General features: G+C 41.7%; 1 protein-coding gene across 1 annotated transcript in view; it reads right to left on the bottom strand.

Moving 5' to 3' along the window:
• Positions 1 to 14,077: 14,077 nt before the first annotated feature.
• EXOC2 (exocyst complex component 2) overlaps positions 14,078 to 17,273 on the bottom strand; it is a gene marked incomplete at its 5' end in the record, with an annotated part of 101,245 nt that continues 98,049 nt past the window's right edge. The window contains 2 exons of the mRNA XM_010164373.1: positions 14,078 to 14,171; positions 16,435 to 16,494. Of these exons, the coding sequence (XP_010162675.1) occupies positions 14,078 to 14,171; positions 16,435 to 16,494 (154 nt within the window). The remainder of the gene's footprint in view (positions 14,172 to 16,434; positions 16,495 to 17,273) is intronic.

The raw sequence follows: 17,273 nt of genomic DNA, 5'->3' as shown, positions 1-17,273 counted from the left end.
TAAGGAGACAGAAAGGGAAGGGAGAGCAAACTCAAGCAACAAAATATGATTACAGTATATTTGGCTGTTGCCTGCTGCTTCAACTCATATTCTAAATTGCCATGCTCATGATTAGTCCTAATCCAGTGTGTCCTCCATACGCTCCAGACACTCTGCTGCTCTTTGTCTTCTCCTGGATCTTGTTTCCCCTCCTTTATCTCCTGCCCTTGTTTCTCTCTGCTGTTGGTCCCAGGTTCCTTCAAGTCTGATCTCATACTCCCCACCAGTCCCAGCAAGCAGGGGGGCTCAGGTGCAGACTTTGGGGGGGCTCATGGGGAACTGTGAGACTAGAATAAAGCTAGAGAGGATTTTTTTAGCTGTCAAGCTTTAGTGAGCAATTGTGAGCGAGATGATTTATCTCTTCGCAGGCTTATAACTTGTCAAAATTTAGATGGAGGTTTTTCTCAGGCAAAGTGACACATTGCTGACACACAAGCCAAAATCCTACCACATTTCAAGTCCTTTTTCCAAAGCCCAGGGGCATGAAGAAAAGGTCATCAAGTTTCTTGAAGCATGAGGGGGAAAAAATGGAGCATATTTTCTTCAGCAACCACTTAAAATTTCCAGGCAGAGAAAATATACTGGGGGAGACTCCAACCTGGGATAATTCAGCCCATACAGCTGTCATTTGACAACATTACAAGCAACCATAATTAGGAAGCAACAGGCAGCCGCTGGATTTGCTGGTGCCTCATTAAAACATGCTTTTTACATTTTTTCAAAGAATGAAAGCTGCTGTGAAGGTATATTTGCTATGATTGGGAAAAAGTAGCACTCTGCTTTTCTCCCCCCCCGCCTCCTATTTTCTGAATGAAAGTGTTTTACAAATGAAAAATGAGGTTTCTTGAAATGAAGGGCTCTGAGCTGGATTCCATGAAAGGTATTTGAGAGCCTCCCATCCTTATCTCTGAACTTGCTGCAGGGTGACAAGTGACTGTCCCGTCTGAGATGGCTTGGCCAAACAAGTGGCTGTGCTGGACAGAGTCCTGTGGACCTGGTGGGGCATCTGAGGAGGTTCTGGGCAGCTCTAGGAAAAGGCTTGTCATGCTCGTCTTTGCCTGCCTCATGTTTGGAGTCCAGCCCCACATATCTCCATTTCTCTTCCCCAGGGCTGGTGGGTTGCTCTGGGAGCACAGGCTGCAGGAGGGCTGTCTCCCTAACACACACGGGGCTGCAAGCCTGGCCATCCCACCCTCCTGCTGACATCTTGGGGAAAGGCTTGGCCACGTGGGCAGCATCACCCACCTCACTTGGGCACCGAAGGGTTCCGTCCCCCCAAGCTAGAGCAGGGAAGGTGTCCCTGGACTGCTCACTGGGGGTAACCTGCACTTGCCCTGGGGGCTGCTGGATGACTCTTCCCTCACACTTTCTGACTCATCATCTCCATTGCTTTCCACCAGGTCTTCTCTCTATCTTTTTCTTCAATGACCTCCCTTTTTGTCCTTCTTTTCCCCTTCATTGGTACTGCCTGGGCATTGCAGGGAATGGTGGGAAGCAGTAAGGATGTGCAACAAGTCCCGTCCCTGAGGAGTGAGAAAGCACAAGCACCTCCAGAAACACAAGTGACAGAGAGAGGAAGCATCAAGCACATGTTGGACACTGTGGGCCAAGGCTGCTGTGACTTTATCCAGGAACATCCAATACACACAAGGGGAGGCTCCAGCATGGGAACAATAGCACCCCGGTATGTTTAGTGGTACACGGTCATACAGTGACACCAAAACTCTCCCTGAGAAGGAAAAAGCGGTGTGATTGTGTATGATAAACTGTTACACACAGAGTAGGATAATAGTCTAAATGGCACATGAGCACAGGAGGAAAAACCAGTAGCTGTTCACTCTCTCATGATAACCCGTGGGCTCACTGCCACAAAGTATTGCTGAGGAAATAGTTCAGCAGAAGAATTAAAAGCCTGGTACGTCAACACCTTTCCCCTCATCCATAGTGCTGATGGGAAAAGCACAGCAGTGCAGCAGAAGAAAAACCATCCTGATGCAATCTTGTGCAGATGTGAAGAACTGCAGGGATGCTGTAGTGAAATCTTACAGCAGTTAGACAGGAAGGACAGGCTATGGCCCATAAAGCTGGAGCACTTACTTCTCCTCACACTCAGGAAGGCATCATGTTTTTTACAGCAGTCCTGCCCTGAGTTTTCATCCTTTGGGGCAAGCATAAAAGCAAAAGAGTGTGTTTGTGTTTGTGAGCAGAGGTAGATCTACCAGGGGACAGGTCTGAGGAGACCGAGATCCTTGTTCACTCCTAACTATCTCCTGCCAGCATCGTTGCCCCTGCACATCCACTTCTTTCCCAGGGTCAAAAATGGCACAGTTTCTTTTGTCACATAAGAAATCTCATAAAACACATTCCCTTATGCCAGAAAGAAAATCTTTGTTAAGTTGTTAGGACTGAAATAATATATTGGTGAGAAGTGCATTTTTTTTTAAAAAAAACCAAGACATTGACAATGCAAAATCCCCCACAAGTAACACCCTCCTCCAAAAATTAAATGCATAAATAACTCATTCCAAATAAAAGTCCAAGCAAAGCAAACCAAACTGAAAACAAAAGAAACACAAAACCAAATGAACTGACCAGCCCCAAAACTCAGACAAAAGGACAGCAATTGGATTTCAGTGGAACATGGTGAATTGAGTAGATGTAAACCCAAACAACACACAGATATGGGAAGGGAGAAAAAAAAAAACACCACCCCAAAAAATCCTAAGATGAGGAACAGAAGGAAATAAATGTCTGGGGCATCATTCCATAAAGCCTAACATTTTGTGCTGTGACAAGTTACTTCAGATGATGCTCCACCAGCCCCATGCGGCTTTGTTCCCCTCCTCACTCTCTGCAGTGCAATAAAAGCACAGGAAGGATGTTCGATGGCAGACTGGCCATCAGCCACTTTCAAAGGGGAGTCATTTAGTGAGATTCACTCATACTTGTATAAGCTGAAACAAACAAAAAAAATGAACAACATTGGTAAAGCAACCAGACTGATCTTGCAAACACACTTCATCTTGGACCCGGCTGATGGGAAAAACACTCTGTTATAGAAAATGTAACATTATGAATACTGATAACACCTCCCGGTAAGCCTCAAACACCTATTTCCAGATGAGTGTTTACCACCACGTGGTCAGTCAGGGCTGACCATACTGTGTACAAATCTGATTAATACAGCCCTAGTGTTGTATTGGTTTTACTTTTCTTTAAATATAGGCGCATATGGGGTGGGGGGAGGGAGGCTTTTGACTCATCCTTCATTTCTGTAGCACACCGGAGCTGTCAGGCTTAGACCAAAATCTGTGAGCTGTTCAACCCAAGGTGGTCAACCTCATAAAAAAGGCTCCCCAGGAAGGCTCAACCATTTTTAACAGTAAACGTTTATCACTTACTATCCTTGGTAAAATCTAGCTAGTCAGACTGAAGGTCATAAGAGATAGAGATAACCCACAGTATTTCTTCAGTTATTCGAGTGATATGCTGCTCCCAGGAAAGGTGAGAAAGTTTTTGAAGCCTGGATAAATTTTCATTCATGAGAACTAGGGTTTTTTTTGTTTGGTTGGTTTTGGGGCTTATTTTTTTTTCTTTCTTTTTTCCTTTTAAACCCATCTCACAGATAAAACTTGACACAACTCACCGCTGGCAGGAAACCTTGGGAGGGTGCGGTCGGCTGGGTAGAGCAGAGGCCCAGGGCTTTGCATCTCTCACTTTCATCCCTGATGCTGGCTGGCTGTGAGTCACCTCCCTGCTCCGTACCTCCTGGGGAGACTGTGGCACACCTGGTGGGACAGCTCTGCTATTTAAGTTAGCTAGCACCAGGCATGGGATTTTGGGACTATCAAAGCTTATGGGCGGTGTCTGTTGGCTTTCACAGGTTCTGGTGTTTGTCCCTCCAAAATGCATCAGGAGTCAGAGATCAAAGGCCCAGGGTGCTACTAGAAGCTACGCTGGATTTGTAAATTGAGTTTTCAGCCTGCTCATGGAGTGCACATGAGGGTAGCAGTTGAGTTAGGGCAATGCTGTCTTCACTGATGTGTCAAAGGCTTACTGTGTGTTACACAACCAGAAGTACCATGATGTTGCTTAAGAAGGACTTCCAGGTTCATGTTTCTGCTCTGGCATCAATGCATGTGATCACAGGACGGGCACTCAGGCTGATCTCATGCCAAGACAGGAGCCTTGGGCACCGTGTTCCACCTCAAGCAGGACTCCTCTTGGCCCATCCAGCTCTGGACCATATGTTCCTTGTCCCTGGACCCTGCCCTCTTCCTTGTGCCTACCCTTGTGTTTTGGCAACCATCTGCTCGGTGGCCTGATTGAATTTATGATGAATTTGAGGCAAAGGTGGAAGGCCGGGCCAGGGTGGTGTTGCAGCAGTCTCTCAGTCCGCAGAGTCACGTGTCCAACTTTGAAGTGCTGTGTCCAACTTTGCAATGCCTTAATCCCGCAGCAGAATCCATTCCCACCATCTTAAGGAGAGCACCTTAACAATGTGTCTCAAGAGTACGTACTCTGATTGAGGAGGCATCTATATGAGTTGTTAGAAGTCAGTTTATCTTTAAATATTCCTTAGCCACAACACTTTGAGTCTTCAAAACTGAAACATAGGTCTTTCCTTTTCCTTAGTTCTCACTTTAGGCAACCAAACACCATTTTGCTCCTTCTTTCTGTCCAAAGAAATCTTGAATTCACAGAATCACAGAATGTTGGGGATTGGAAGGGACCTCAAAAGATCATCTAGTCCAATCCCCCTGCCGGAGCAGGAACAATTCCTTCCTGCACAGCTTAAACTGTGGGGATGGGGACTCCCTACACACAACCTCCAGCAGAGGAGCTACGACATGACTGCGAAATGCAAGGGAGGACACAAACCCAGAGGCCTTCTTCCTGAAGAGTACACTCTACCCAGGTTCCTGTCTTGAAGACTCAGACTGCAGCACCTACATGGAGCTCCTGGCTGTAGGAGGACACGGGAGGCATTCAGTATTTCAGGTGTGAGGAGGATGCCTGTAGGTCATCAGCAGTGCTCACCTGCAGGCAAGCACACACGCACTCCCTGCAAACGCAACGGTAACTCTGTGCGTGCCTACCATGTTTAGGAGTTGCAGGCACAGGCAAGGAGGTGCAGCATTGCACTTCTGGCTCTTCAACTGCTGTTTTTTTGCCTACATTCCATCTTAGGTGCCAAAGTCTGCTTGTGAAGATGGGCATATAAAATTGTACTGGAAAAGTAAATACATGTCCCCAAGGACATTCAGTAGGTTGGTCTGAAGTATGACAGGATTAACGTAGTTCAGACGGGCCTGTGTAGTGAGTGCTCTTAAGAGAACAACACATACATACAGAATGTGTTGTACTGGCACACAGGGTCCTGAGGGAGCGGAGTTTATCAAGGTTCAGAAAGGGATTCAACATTCACATATGTGGGACCCTCAGAAAAATTGTGTGTTTTGCTCATGAACTCATCAATGAACCACCTGGGTTTGTAAAGCGGTCACTGATTACGTGAGCTAGAAATCAGATTTCCCGTTTGACACAACACTTAAATAATTACCCAAAAAGGAAGAACTGGACAATGCTGCTGCACAAGGGTAAAACACGTCTGTGAGAGATACCTTCCTCAAAGATTGCACCAGGATTATGCCAGTTTTGTTGCTGACTTTGGAAGTTTCAAAACATAGATTTTATCCTTATGAGACAGCAAACTTTCCTGGGATTTGTTTTATTCAGTTTCATAGTATCTCAATTATTCCCGAGAAACATCTCCCCTTCTGCACCGAGGTATCATCTTCTCTTGCTCTCCAGCATCACTGGGCGGAGATGTCCAAAGAGATGTGGATGGCAATTCCCTTCCCCATACAGACTGTACCAAAGAAGGTTGCAACAGGTGTCAACCAGCATTTGTTACCCCACCGGTTCAGAGCTCTGTGGTCTGTATTAATTTATTTTCAAATCTATGTCTGCCCATATTTATGTCAGGTTCTAAAGATAAGTAGCACTGTTAACATTTTGAATTTTAATTATCTACTGAATATCTAAGTAGATAAGCTGGAAGGGGAAGCCCCTCTGCAAGCAGAAATACAATCTAGTTAAATGAGTGAAATTTATCAGAAAAAGTGAGTAATGAGCAGTGAGGAAGACTGTCTCATTTTGCTAATTTAACTTTATAAATTATCTGATTTGACATTCTGTGCTAAAAAACTGCTTATGAACGAAGAAAAGCGAGGGACCTACTCCACTTGGTTGAAGAAAAATCTGTGGCCACAAAAACTTTGCTGCATTATTACTGCAGCATGAAACCCCCTGCTACCGAAATGAAGACTCTCGTGGTTGTTTCTAGATCACCACATATCTAGAAATAGCTGGGTATGCTGGGCTTTGGGTCGGAGTCTATGCAGAAACTCCTGGTTATCTGCAGTCACATCACAACTGCATTAATTTCACTGCACAGGTGTCCTCAATGCACAGAAGTGCTAAGCAAAGCTGTCCTTCCCCTGACCTGCACCCCTAATCCCATTTCAGGAATGAAGGAAAAGATAATTTTTAATCCTTCACTTGTATTTAATGCATTTTTAATGAGGTATATTGAGACTATTAACACACTTTACTTAGGTGGTTTTGCCTGGGACTGGCAATGAACTTTTAATACTAAAGTTATTTCAGAAGAAAGAGGTGCCAAAATAGGCTGTAAGACTAAGCATGTGTTAATAGCATCTGTTACAAATAAGGCTGGATTCCACTCTCCATTGTCTTACTCCTTTTTCCTCAAGTTGTTTAAATTTTCCAATTCAAAAGGAATTTGGCTGAAGATTTCCCTTGCTTGGTCCTGACCTCAAGGAAAGCTGCTTGCAGCAGAGTTGTACAAAATCTATTACAAGCCTTTAAATAGTGGGGGCATGAGAGAAAAGGAACACAGACATCTTTTTGGATGTCCAAACCAGAAAAAATTACGTGCAATAATGGAGCCCCCCTGCCCCCTCTCCAACCCTCCACTGTCTGATACCAAAAATAAACCACAGCAGATCTGTTAGTGCTGCTACTCCCAAAGCCGCAAGTTTCCCTTGCTGCAATGATAAGTGTTGAAAACTGTGTCATTTAAGTTACTCACCAACACACATTATTTTAAAGGACTTAAATGGTGCACTGATGACTCTCCAAATGAAAGCCCCTTTAGGCTGTCAAGTAATACTGAAAGAAGTATATAATTTACATGATAAACACCTTCTTCTGAAATAAATAGACCATTTTGGATGGGCGCTCTTAATATTGTCATTAAAGACAAGCTTTTAGAGCTCTGAAGCTCTAACAGCACAAAGAGTACGGGAGCTGAAGTGCACAAATCTCCTCTTTAACCTACAGGCAGCACTATATAAAAACAACTTTAAAAAGGTGAAGTCAAAAACGGCTATCATGTTCCACAATGAAACTGTGTTCCCTGTTATTCCCAGTTTGCTATTTTATTTCATGCAAAAATAAAACCCCTAGTAGGTACCACGAAGTCAGAAAACAAGCTGTCAACCGTGTGAAGCCAAAATACTCTCAACGGGTAATTATTTTTGCCTGTAATTAACCATCTAGTATTTTTTTATGGCTTCCTTCAACAATGTTAAAAGAAACAATGTCATGTGTGAACACTGCAGAAGCAGTCTTAACTCTACAAACACCCCGATGTGCGCGCACTTACTACAAACATCTACAGCAGAAGAACAGGGAAACTGCTAATGAGAACATAGCTGGCAAATTGAACCAGCTCTTTATCAGTATATGGATAACCTGGAATGTAACTAGGGATAAATGTTTGAGCAGGATTTTTTTTTTTTTTTTTTTTTCCTTGAATTGTAAAACCACCAGATTCTCTTCTAAAAATCTTCTAAACAAATTCACAAGTTAACAAGATTTTTATTTTCTTTATTTTTGGATAAGGGTTGTCACCCAGAACTCTTCCAGGTACACAGCTAGGCCAGAAATGCCAGAAAGTACCAAAGTTCTATTTGACGTCTATTACTGCATTTAAAAAAAAAAAATCCCCAAATATTTCAACCTACCTGGCAGCCTGACTTAGTCAAACATATTTGTGTCTTACTAGGTAAATAATGCACATGCTGTTGCCTGTTTTGACAGTAGTCAGAGCTTATTACTCCCCCTGAGTGATGCTAAAATGTGAAGTGCCATGCAGGAACTACAGTCAGAAACAGATTGCAGATGTTATATACCTCAGGGTCCCTCTTTCTGTCCCAGTTTGCTATTTTATGTACCCAATCAATCACATCCAGAGAGCCAAAGCTTTACAGTGTTAAAGATCTAGATCTGAATCTTGAATCTCAGGTTTCATAGAGAGCACTGCATTCATTTTTCAGTTTCGATATATTCTGGTGAGGTTAAGGATCTTTTCCTTCTAATTTTTAGAGATACTATAGACTGAAAAGAGCAAAATAGCAGTATGTTTGCAGTGTGGAAAACATGTAAACCTTCTCATTGCTAGTGAGTCCAGACACCTATTTGGACACAAAGATCTGTATTTGGATCCATTAATACATTCAATATTCTATCAATTAATATTCTCAGGAAAATCATTATTTTAGCAGGGCAGGTCCAAAGAAGTTGTCTGGAGTTGACTTAAATATGCCTGGCAGCAGGTTTGGCAGTGTAAACCCCCTGTGTAGCATCGTCTCTGATGATTGTGTGTAACCGTGGCTGAAGATTCTTCTCTTGATGATTCCTTCCTCACAAGGCCAAAATTGCATCTAGGAAATTGCAAACCTTCTTCTAGATTAGGAACAGAAAATGCCTATCACTACATTTTAAGTTAAAAAGGAGTTAAATTTGTGAATGTTTTTTATGATATATTTCCTCGGGCTCTGCCTAGCTAAGTGTTAGACTTTCACAGGTGAGGGACTTGCTGCATGTCATTCAGTAGGCTCAGCAGTGAAAGAGCTCCATGAAATTCTTCTACATAATATATTTTTTTCAACATTAATCGCCATTACACCTTCCTCTCTATCAATGATCAATTCTTATTCTTGGTTTTTTTCCTGAATGTACGTAACAGTATTTTTAACTAAAGTAGAATCAGAATAAGCAATAATTAAGTTTATCTTTCTTCCAGCTCCAGCCTCTGTACGGTATTCCATGAGTTTTTATGGCTCTATTCTACCTGCAGCTCTCTACTTACCAGTACAGCCACAGAAACACACTATCACTTCAGAAATGTTTCCTTAGGTTTGCATGGCAAAAGGCAGGCTGGGTAAAAAGCAAAAAATTATATATATATAAAAAAATAATCTCACTTTCAACATAAAGTGCCCTCTCTCCAGGAGATGCAATAGCTTTGGCCAAGGTTGGGAGGCTGGACTTACTTCTACAAGCCAACAGTCATGAGCCATTTTATGCAACTAGAGGAAGATGCAAGAGGTTTAGGCCATGGAATCCAACTTCCCTGGTCCTCAGAAGACAGGCACACGTGCGCAAGATTTGAAGGAAATCTGAGCAAGTAGTCTCATGTCTATTCATATGCTTGAAATTCAGCACATGCAAGAAGCTTAGCGGGACTATGGTTCTTTTTATACATTTAAACCCGTGATGCGGCTTTTAAAAAGCTACAGGAAGGTGTTTAACTTGGACTATGACACGCTATGAGCACTTTTCATAAACATTTTCTAAAGAACATAAATTTAAAAAAGAAACATCTTGTGGGTGAGAAGGGGCAGGATTTCTTCACAGTTTCAGGCTACTTATTTGATCTATTTTATGGAGTTAACACCCGGGCATGGAACAATTTTTTTTTTCTCATTGTTTTACTGGGGGATTGAAATACTTTTTTTCCTGCGCGTCCCTGTACTGGGTTTGCCTGGCAAGGTTTTGGTAGTTGAGGGTGGGGCATAGGGGTGCCTTCTGTGAGAAGCTGCCAGAAGCCCCCCTCATGTTCAGCAGAGCTAATGCCAGCTCGCTCCAAGACAGACCCACCGCTGGCCAAGGCCAAGCCCATCAGTGATGGTGGTAGTGCCTCTGGGATAAGATACTTAAGAAGGGGAAGAAAAAAAACCCTGTGCAACTGCAGTTGGAGAGAGGGAAGTGAGAAGATGTGAGAGAAGCATCCCTTGCAGACACCAAGGTCAGTGAAGAAGGAGGGGGAGGAGGTGCTCCAGGCGCCAGAGCAGAGATTCCCCTGCAGCCTGTGGTGAAGTCCATGGTGAGGCAGGCTGTCCCCCTGCAGCCCATGGAGGTCCTGGTGAGCCAGGCTGGCCCCCTGCAGCCCATGGAGGTCCATGGAGGAGCAGATGTCCCCCTGCAGCCTGTGGCGGACCCCACACTGGAGCAGGTGGATGCCCGAAGGAGGCTGTAGAATCATAGTGGTTGGAAAAGACCTCTAAGATCATTGACTCCAACCATAAACCTAACACTACCAATTCCGCCTTTCAACCATGTCCCTAAGCACCTCATCTACCTGTCTTTTAAATACCACCAGAGAAGGTGACTCACCACCTCCCCAAGCAGCCTGTTCAATGCTTGACTACCCTTTCATTGAAGAAGTTTTTCCTAATACCCAATCTAAACCTCCCCTGGTGCAACTTGAGGCCATTTCCTCTCATTCTATTGGTTGTTACCTGGGAGAAAAGACTGACCCACACCCCAACCCCAGTTCCCTCAACCACTCCTCATAACACTTGTTCTCCAGACCCTTCACCAGCTTCGTTGCCCTTCTCTGGACACGCTCCAGCACCTCCATGTCCTTCTTGTAGTGAGTGGCCCAAAACTGAGCCCAGCACTCGAGGTGCGGCCTCACCAGCACCGAGTACAGCAGGACAATCACTTCCCTGGTCCTACTGGCCACACTATTTTTGATACAGGCCTGGAGCAGGGGAAGAGTGTGAGTCTTCCTCCCACTGAGGAGGAAGAAGCATCAGAAATAATGTGTGATGAACTGACCATTCCCTGTCCCCCTGCAGTGCTGGGGAGGAGGTAAGAGAATTCAGGAGTGAAGTTAGAGCCTAGGAAGAAGGGAGGGGCGGGGGGAAGGTGTTTTAGGATTTAGTTTTTATTTCTCATTACTCCACTCTGATTTGATTGGCAATAAATTAAACCAGTTTCCCCAAGATGTATCTGTTTTGCCTGTGACGGTAATTGGTGAATGATCTCTCCCTGTCTTTTCTTCAACCCATGAGCCTTTCATTGTATTTTCTCTCCCCTGCTCAGCTGAGGAGGGGAATGATAAAGCAGCTTTGGTGGGCACTGGGCAGCCCCTCCCATTACACTGATACAGCATTTGCTTTTTATTACTTCTTCGTCTATGTCCTGAACTACACATGACTATTCAAAATAAATGTTCAAAAGGCAGCAAGAAGAGAACACCTCTGACTGAAACACCTCCAGAGGCTGAATATCTCAACACAGCCTACGATGGTTGAATTTTCCTGCTAGTCTTTACCTACTTTTAGCAAGATACATTTTACAGCCTTATTACTTCCTATTTTTTTTTCTTAAATGAGAAATACAGCTCTGCAGATTTTTATTTCAGTGTCAATTTTTTTTCCAGTCTGTATTGATTTCAGATTTTTCTAGAGGTTCAAAGTTCATGTAATAATTCACTTTATTTTCTCTTGTACTGTTTCCAGCATTTACCTTTGCTTTAAAGGTCAGAGCCTTTCACTTCTGTTACTTTTATTTCCTTGCTGCCTCTCTTTTCTCTGCAAGCTGTAACCGACTGTGTATTTTGGTGTGGTCTCCCCATCTTTTTCCACTTCCAATAGTATTTTCTAAACCTCATTGTATCTTTGAACAGTGTTTTGGGTGGTGTGGTTTTTTTTCTCTTTCAAAAACCACACTGACCACTTCTTGTTTTTTGCAATCTTCTTTCCAGAGGAGCTGCAGCCTGCTGTACATCGGCTATGAAGTCTCAGCAGTCCCAACTCTCCTTCCATGCAAAGGGATTCAAATACATCCTTTTGCAGCATGATGCTCATGGACTTACTTAATCTCACCAAGTGGTTTTATTGAAATCCAGTGCTCCAACTTGACTGTGAGCATTTATTTCGTATCAGGCTGAATTCAAATAATATTTTGATGCCTTACACATTTCTCTTGTTTGCTGTGAGTGACATGTTCTGAAGTGTTACACAAACATCTGACTTCAGGTTTTAAAGACAAGCAGCAAACTGCTGCAACAGAAGATGAGTAAGAGAATGATGCTGCCCGAATATATATTAATTCAGTACAGAAGATAAAATATGTTTTCAATACTCAGGAACATGTCTGATACAAATGCAGAAAATGTAGACTGGCAAAATTAATAAAGAAATCACATTTATTGGAAAGCAGGGAATTAAAGAAGAGCTTATGACCATACTTCTTCATATTTTATTTTTCTGAAGCAAAATCCTTTACAGCTTGAGCTAACTGCATGACTATTTCAGTTACTACCAGCAGCTGGGACTATGACCAGCTTAGAATGGACAACATTTAACAAAACAACATTGCTCCAGGTGTTTAACAATTCTCCCTGAAAGCCAGTAATGACATACATTTGAAGTTTCAAACTTCCATTCAACATGCTATTACTGCTTACACACTTATTTTTTTACAAGTAAATACATGTGCATCAAACTGTTTCTTCAGTATTTCATATTACAGGAACTGTACGGTGTATTTTTAAAGCACATAATTGAACTGGCAAAAGAAAACAGCTGACATTAAAAAATTGTTTGAAAACTAGTGCATTGTTTCTGAAGAGTCCCACTCAAAATGACTGCAAATATAGAAAGGATACATTATTACTGCATGATTTACTTGCAAGTCATGATTTCAGTTGTAAAATTAAACTCACCCCTCACCTCCCAAAACAAGACCACTTTCTATTAGTTGCTCTCTGTTGTAGCTTCCTGCATCGTATATCAAGTCCCAAAATGAAAGTCAGTGTCATGTCTTCTCTGTTGGGAAGATGGTTGTTGACTTTTGTGTAACTACATCTTAATGGTAGCAAAACTGTTCTTAATCCCTATTCCCCTCCACACAAATTCAGTAACTAGTGGTGAAAAGAGGACTGACTAACAGGAGGGAAGGGGAAGACAGTGGTAGTAAGCCTGTAAGAATAAGAAAAGACAGGAGGAGTAAGAAGGAAGCAGCAAAACCAATGATATATTGTGCTCCTCTTTACTTCTGACTATGCAAGAGGCAATTAACTATTCTACTTCTTAACACCAAAGAATATTTTACTTGAGCATTTTCTTAAAAAAACTTCTACTACTCCTATAAACTTGGAGCACTTTTCTGTTAACTGCCAATGAAAGGATGTGTTAATTGCCAATGAAATTTAAAATGTGAAGGCTATCATCAATACTTCAATAGAAGGGAGAAACAAAGAGGCAGGAATGTGTTTAACTAAAAAAGAAGCAAGAAAATAAAAGCCTTCCAAGAAATAAGACTTATAAGCACTAAATTGTAGATGTTAAACAGGAAAAAAAAGTGATAATTTTTAAATGCAAAAGAAGCAGTGTCCTTCTCCATATTGTATCTGAACACTTATTAGCTGTATGTAGGAATGTTTATGACATACTTCTCAATAGTTTATAGAAGTTTATAGAGTCTTCCAGTCACTTACATCAGTATCACTCTATATCTAGAAAGTAACAGATTGATACACTGAACAACACGAGTAATACTCAAATTTAAGGTGACATTTGCTAAAAATACATCTCAACGTATTTTTAACAAATGAAACTGAGATTGCAGTACACCAATGATTTCTTCATGACCATACTGCCAACAAGAGTGTGTGTAAACAGAATTGGCTTAATCCCCTCCACAGAATGAAACACAGTAGACAGAAAACCATTTTATCAAGACATTTATGAACAGAAGTCTCACTCAGCAGGATATCCCACACCATTATGCAAAGAGTTATATCTCATAATTTCTTTTTCAGTGAAATTCCTTTTGTTTTCTTCAGAGTCATCAAAGGAACTGAAGAAGTACAGAAAAAATGGGTGATGTTTAAGCATATTTGTCTTTTGAGTTGCCTGCACTGTGTCGTTGTCTATGTTTTCATCATTGCTGATGAAGAAGCTTGAAAACAGGTCAGCTGCAAGTGCATGCTGCTTTTAAATTTGTTTAGTAACTCTTCTAGTAACCTGTAAAAGGAAAACAGTTACAACTTTGGCAGATTCTGAAAAGGGAACAATTACCAAAAGTTTTGGCTATTCTGTCTGTGATTCCAAGTACACTGTCTGCTTAAAGAAAGGGCCCAAAATTTGATCTATGCAAATATCTGAGTATTACAGACATTTAGAAGTATACCAATGTGTCAAGATGATCTGTGGCCAGAAGAGAATCTAGCCACAGAGATGTTCTCAAGGTGATAAAAGCGCCCTTTATATAGCTTTCCTTCCAGATAAAGACCATCTTCTTGAGAGAAACTTATTTGCAAAATACAATGGCAAAAGGACTGGCAGGGAACACCATAAGATACTCCTGTAAGGAAAATCCAGAAACTGCCAGACTATGTACCATAAAACCAGTATCCCTTATCAAGGCTATGGCTTTTCATGTGCAGCTGAATTGTGGATTCAGTTCTCAAATTTGTCTTTGGAAGGTATTTTCTCGATTTCTCTCGAGTATCATGGCTGAAAGATCAGAGATGATATGACTGTTCTAGGAGAAACATTAACTCACTGCCAACCATGTGTTTCTGTCCTTCATAGATAACAAACTATGCATGAGTTCATTTTGGAGCATAACAATGGTTCATTTACATCTATGTAGCTGCCAAGGAGGTACTTGCTGCAGCGGATAATATTTATTATAATCCACAAACTACAGATGTCAGACCAAGGGTGCTGATGGCTCAGTTGTAGGAGATACTGTAACAGTGGAGATGCATTATGAAGTTCTACAGTCTTGCCTGTGTGTTTTGTTTTCCCTGTATTCTAGGGAAGAATGTGCTCTCTGAACTTTTTGCTCTATTTAAAAAAAACAACCTAGATAGGGCAGATGTATCACCAACTTTTTGGCAAGCTGTGATTGTTGAACAGCCAGTAACAGAAGAAATCACACTGCATGTTAAAAAACCCAAAACAAACCCAAGAACAACAACTTGAACCACAAAATCAGTATCTGCTTCCTCAGCAGGTCCTTTGGAGGGTAACTATGGCCACATTCATCATTTAGTATCATAGTAAAGATTATGAATGAACAGAAATGAACAGCTCTAAATCAGTGCACAAATGTGTGTTATTTTACACAAGTATGCGTAGATTACAATGAGCTGCTTGGAACTATGACAATTATGGTGTAATGACCTGGGAAACAGAACAAGTTTTGCACTGTCTATGGCTTATAACTCTGAGGCAGATGTAAAAATGATGCAGTTCTTGATTCTCATCTGTCCCATGAAGCTCAAATGCTTCTGACTAAGTGAGAAAAAAAAAAAAATCTACAGATGTTTCAGAAAGTCTGAGTTGAAATAACTCTCCTTACTCAAAACTGATTCCTATCTCTAATAGACCATAGGAGTTAAGTAAGGCAAGGAGGTATCTTGAGACTTCTTGTGGCTAGTGAGGAGTAGGTTTGAACAGTAGACAGAGGACATCTGGAAGAAGGCACAGTCTGCAGACCATAGGCTGCACAGTCTCTTCATGTGTCTACAAAATATTCTAAATTCTGACTGTTAAGTCCAAACTGATTTGATGCAGTTCAGTTCCTGAAAGTACCATAATACCCATCTCAAGTTCAAAACATCTATACTTATACCAACATACTCATTACAAACCCATCCTAGTTTTACCATACTACTCTTTATGAAGTTATGCTTGTAAAACAGACTACCAAATACTAGCTTGGATGCAGCAAAGCAGCTTGGTTGTCAAAGGTTGCTACAGTGGGGAAGGAGGAACCCAAAACTCCTCCTCCTGATGTTAAGAAAGAACCACAGACCCTTCTTAATTGTTTTTAAAATTAAACAGGCCAGTTTTGAGAGTTCCCCATATATCAACTGGCAAAAGCTTGGACTTTTTTCCTTGGCCAATTTTTTAATTGCTGCTAAATTCAGTAAGAGAAGACAATAGACCTCACATAAACTTTAAGATGAACAAGGAAGGCTAAAATAGACTGAAATTACAAAATAAATACAAAGCTAGATTGAACTGATAAGACTAGGATGGGCAAGAGGGATATGCCACAAAGCCATCGGCTCTTCTGTGTAATTTAATACGCCATGATGAACAAGAACTTAGCTTATTCTTAACTCTGCCCAAAGAGGCTTCTGCTCTGTAATTCAGAAGGCTCAAATACAGTCAACATTAACACTCTTATAACAAAGTTCTGATACAACAGTGAAAAGCAATGGCTCCAGAGACCAGAGACCAGAAAGGAGACAAGAAGCTGCATTATACTCACTTTTTGTCAGTTCCACTTGAGAGATGAGGCAAAGCTTCCAAAGCTTGCTTAAAGCTTGAGCTGCAAGGAAACAAAAAATACTCATATTCCACTGGTACAAGTCTCAGCATTCACAGTTTCTCTCTACAAATTCCATGGAGATACACTATATTTTATCTATTCTTATTTCAATAAATTAACAAACTATTAACTTGACACCTGACAATCACGTGCAAATTGCACATAAAGTGCTCATGAATTTGAGCAGGTCTCTTAACATTCCTAGTGCAATGTATACCAAACACCAACAGGAAATGTTAAATCATCAGCTGATTTAAGACTGTGCTTGACATCCCGGACTCTTCAAGAATTACAGATAGTTGCCAGCCTGCCTTCTGCCTCAAAGTGACCATCAGAGTATGAAGCACAGGTAAAACATTGATTTTGGCTTTCTGTGCTCAGTAGACAGGTGACTGCATTCTCCCCTACAGAAGAAGGCCTACAGAGAGAATTACATTAGGTATGCATTGAAGTAATGTAGATTCATAGAATGGTTTAGGTTGGAAGAGACTTCTGGAGCTCTTCAGGTTCAACCCTCCCTCTCAAAGTAGGGCCAGTTTTGAGGTTAGCACAGGTTTCTTGGGGCATTACCCAGTCAAGTTTTGAGTAACTCCAAAGATGGGGTTTCCACCCACCTCTGAGCAACACATTTGGAACAGAAGGGCAGGGAACAATGCAGGACCTGCAGAGATAGGTACAGTCTTGTCAGCAAAAGATTAATATTGTGATTCATGGCAACTACGACTAGTGACAAGTCCAGGAATAAAAAGGCATCAATTAAACTCCAGCTTCCAGGGTTC

This window comes from Antrostomus carolinensis, unplaced genomic scaffold (genome assembly GCF_000700745.2).
Source record: "Antrostomus carolinensis isolate BGI_N321 unplaced genomic scaffold, ASM70074v2 scaffold3263, whole genome shotgun sequence".
Lineage (NCBI taxonomy): Eukaryota > Metazoa > Chordata > Aves > Caprimulgiformes > Caprimulgidae > Antrostomus > Antrostomus carolinensis.
Note: the sequence above shows the minus strand (reverse complement) of the source record. Positions and strands in the feature narration are given on the sequence as shown.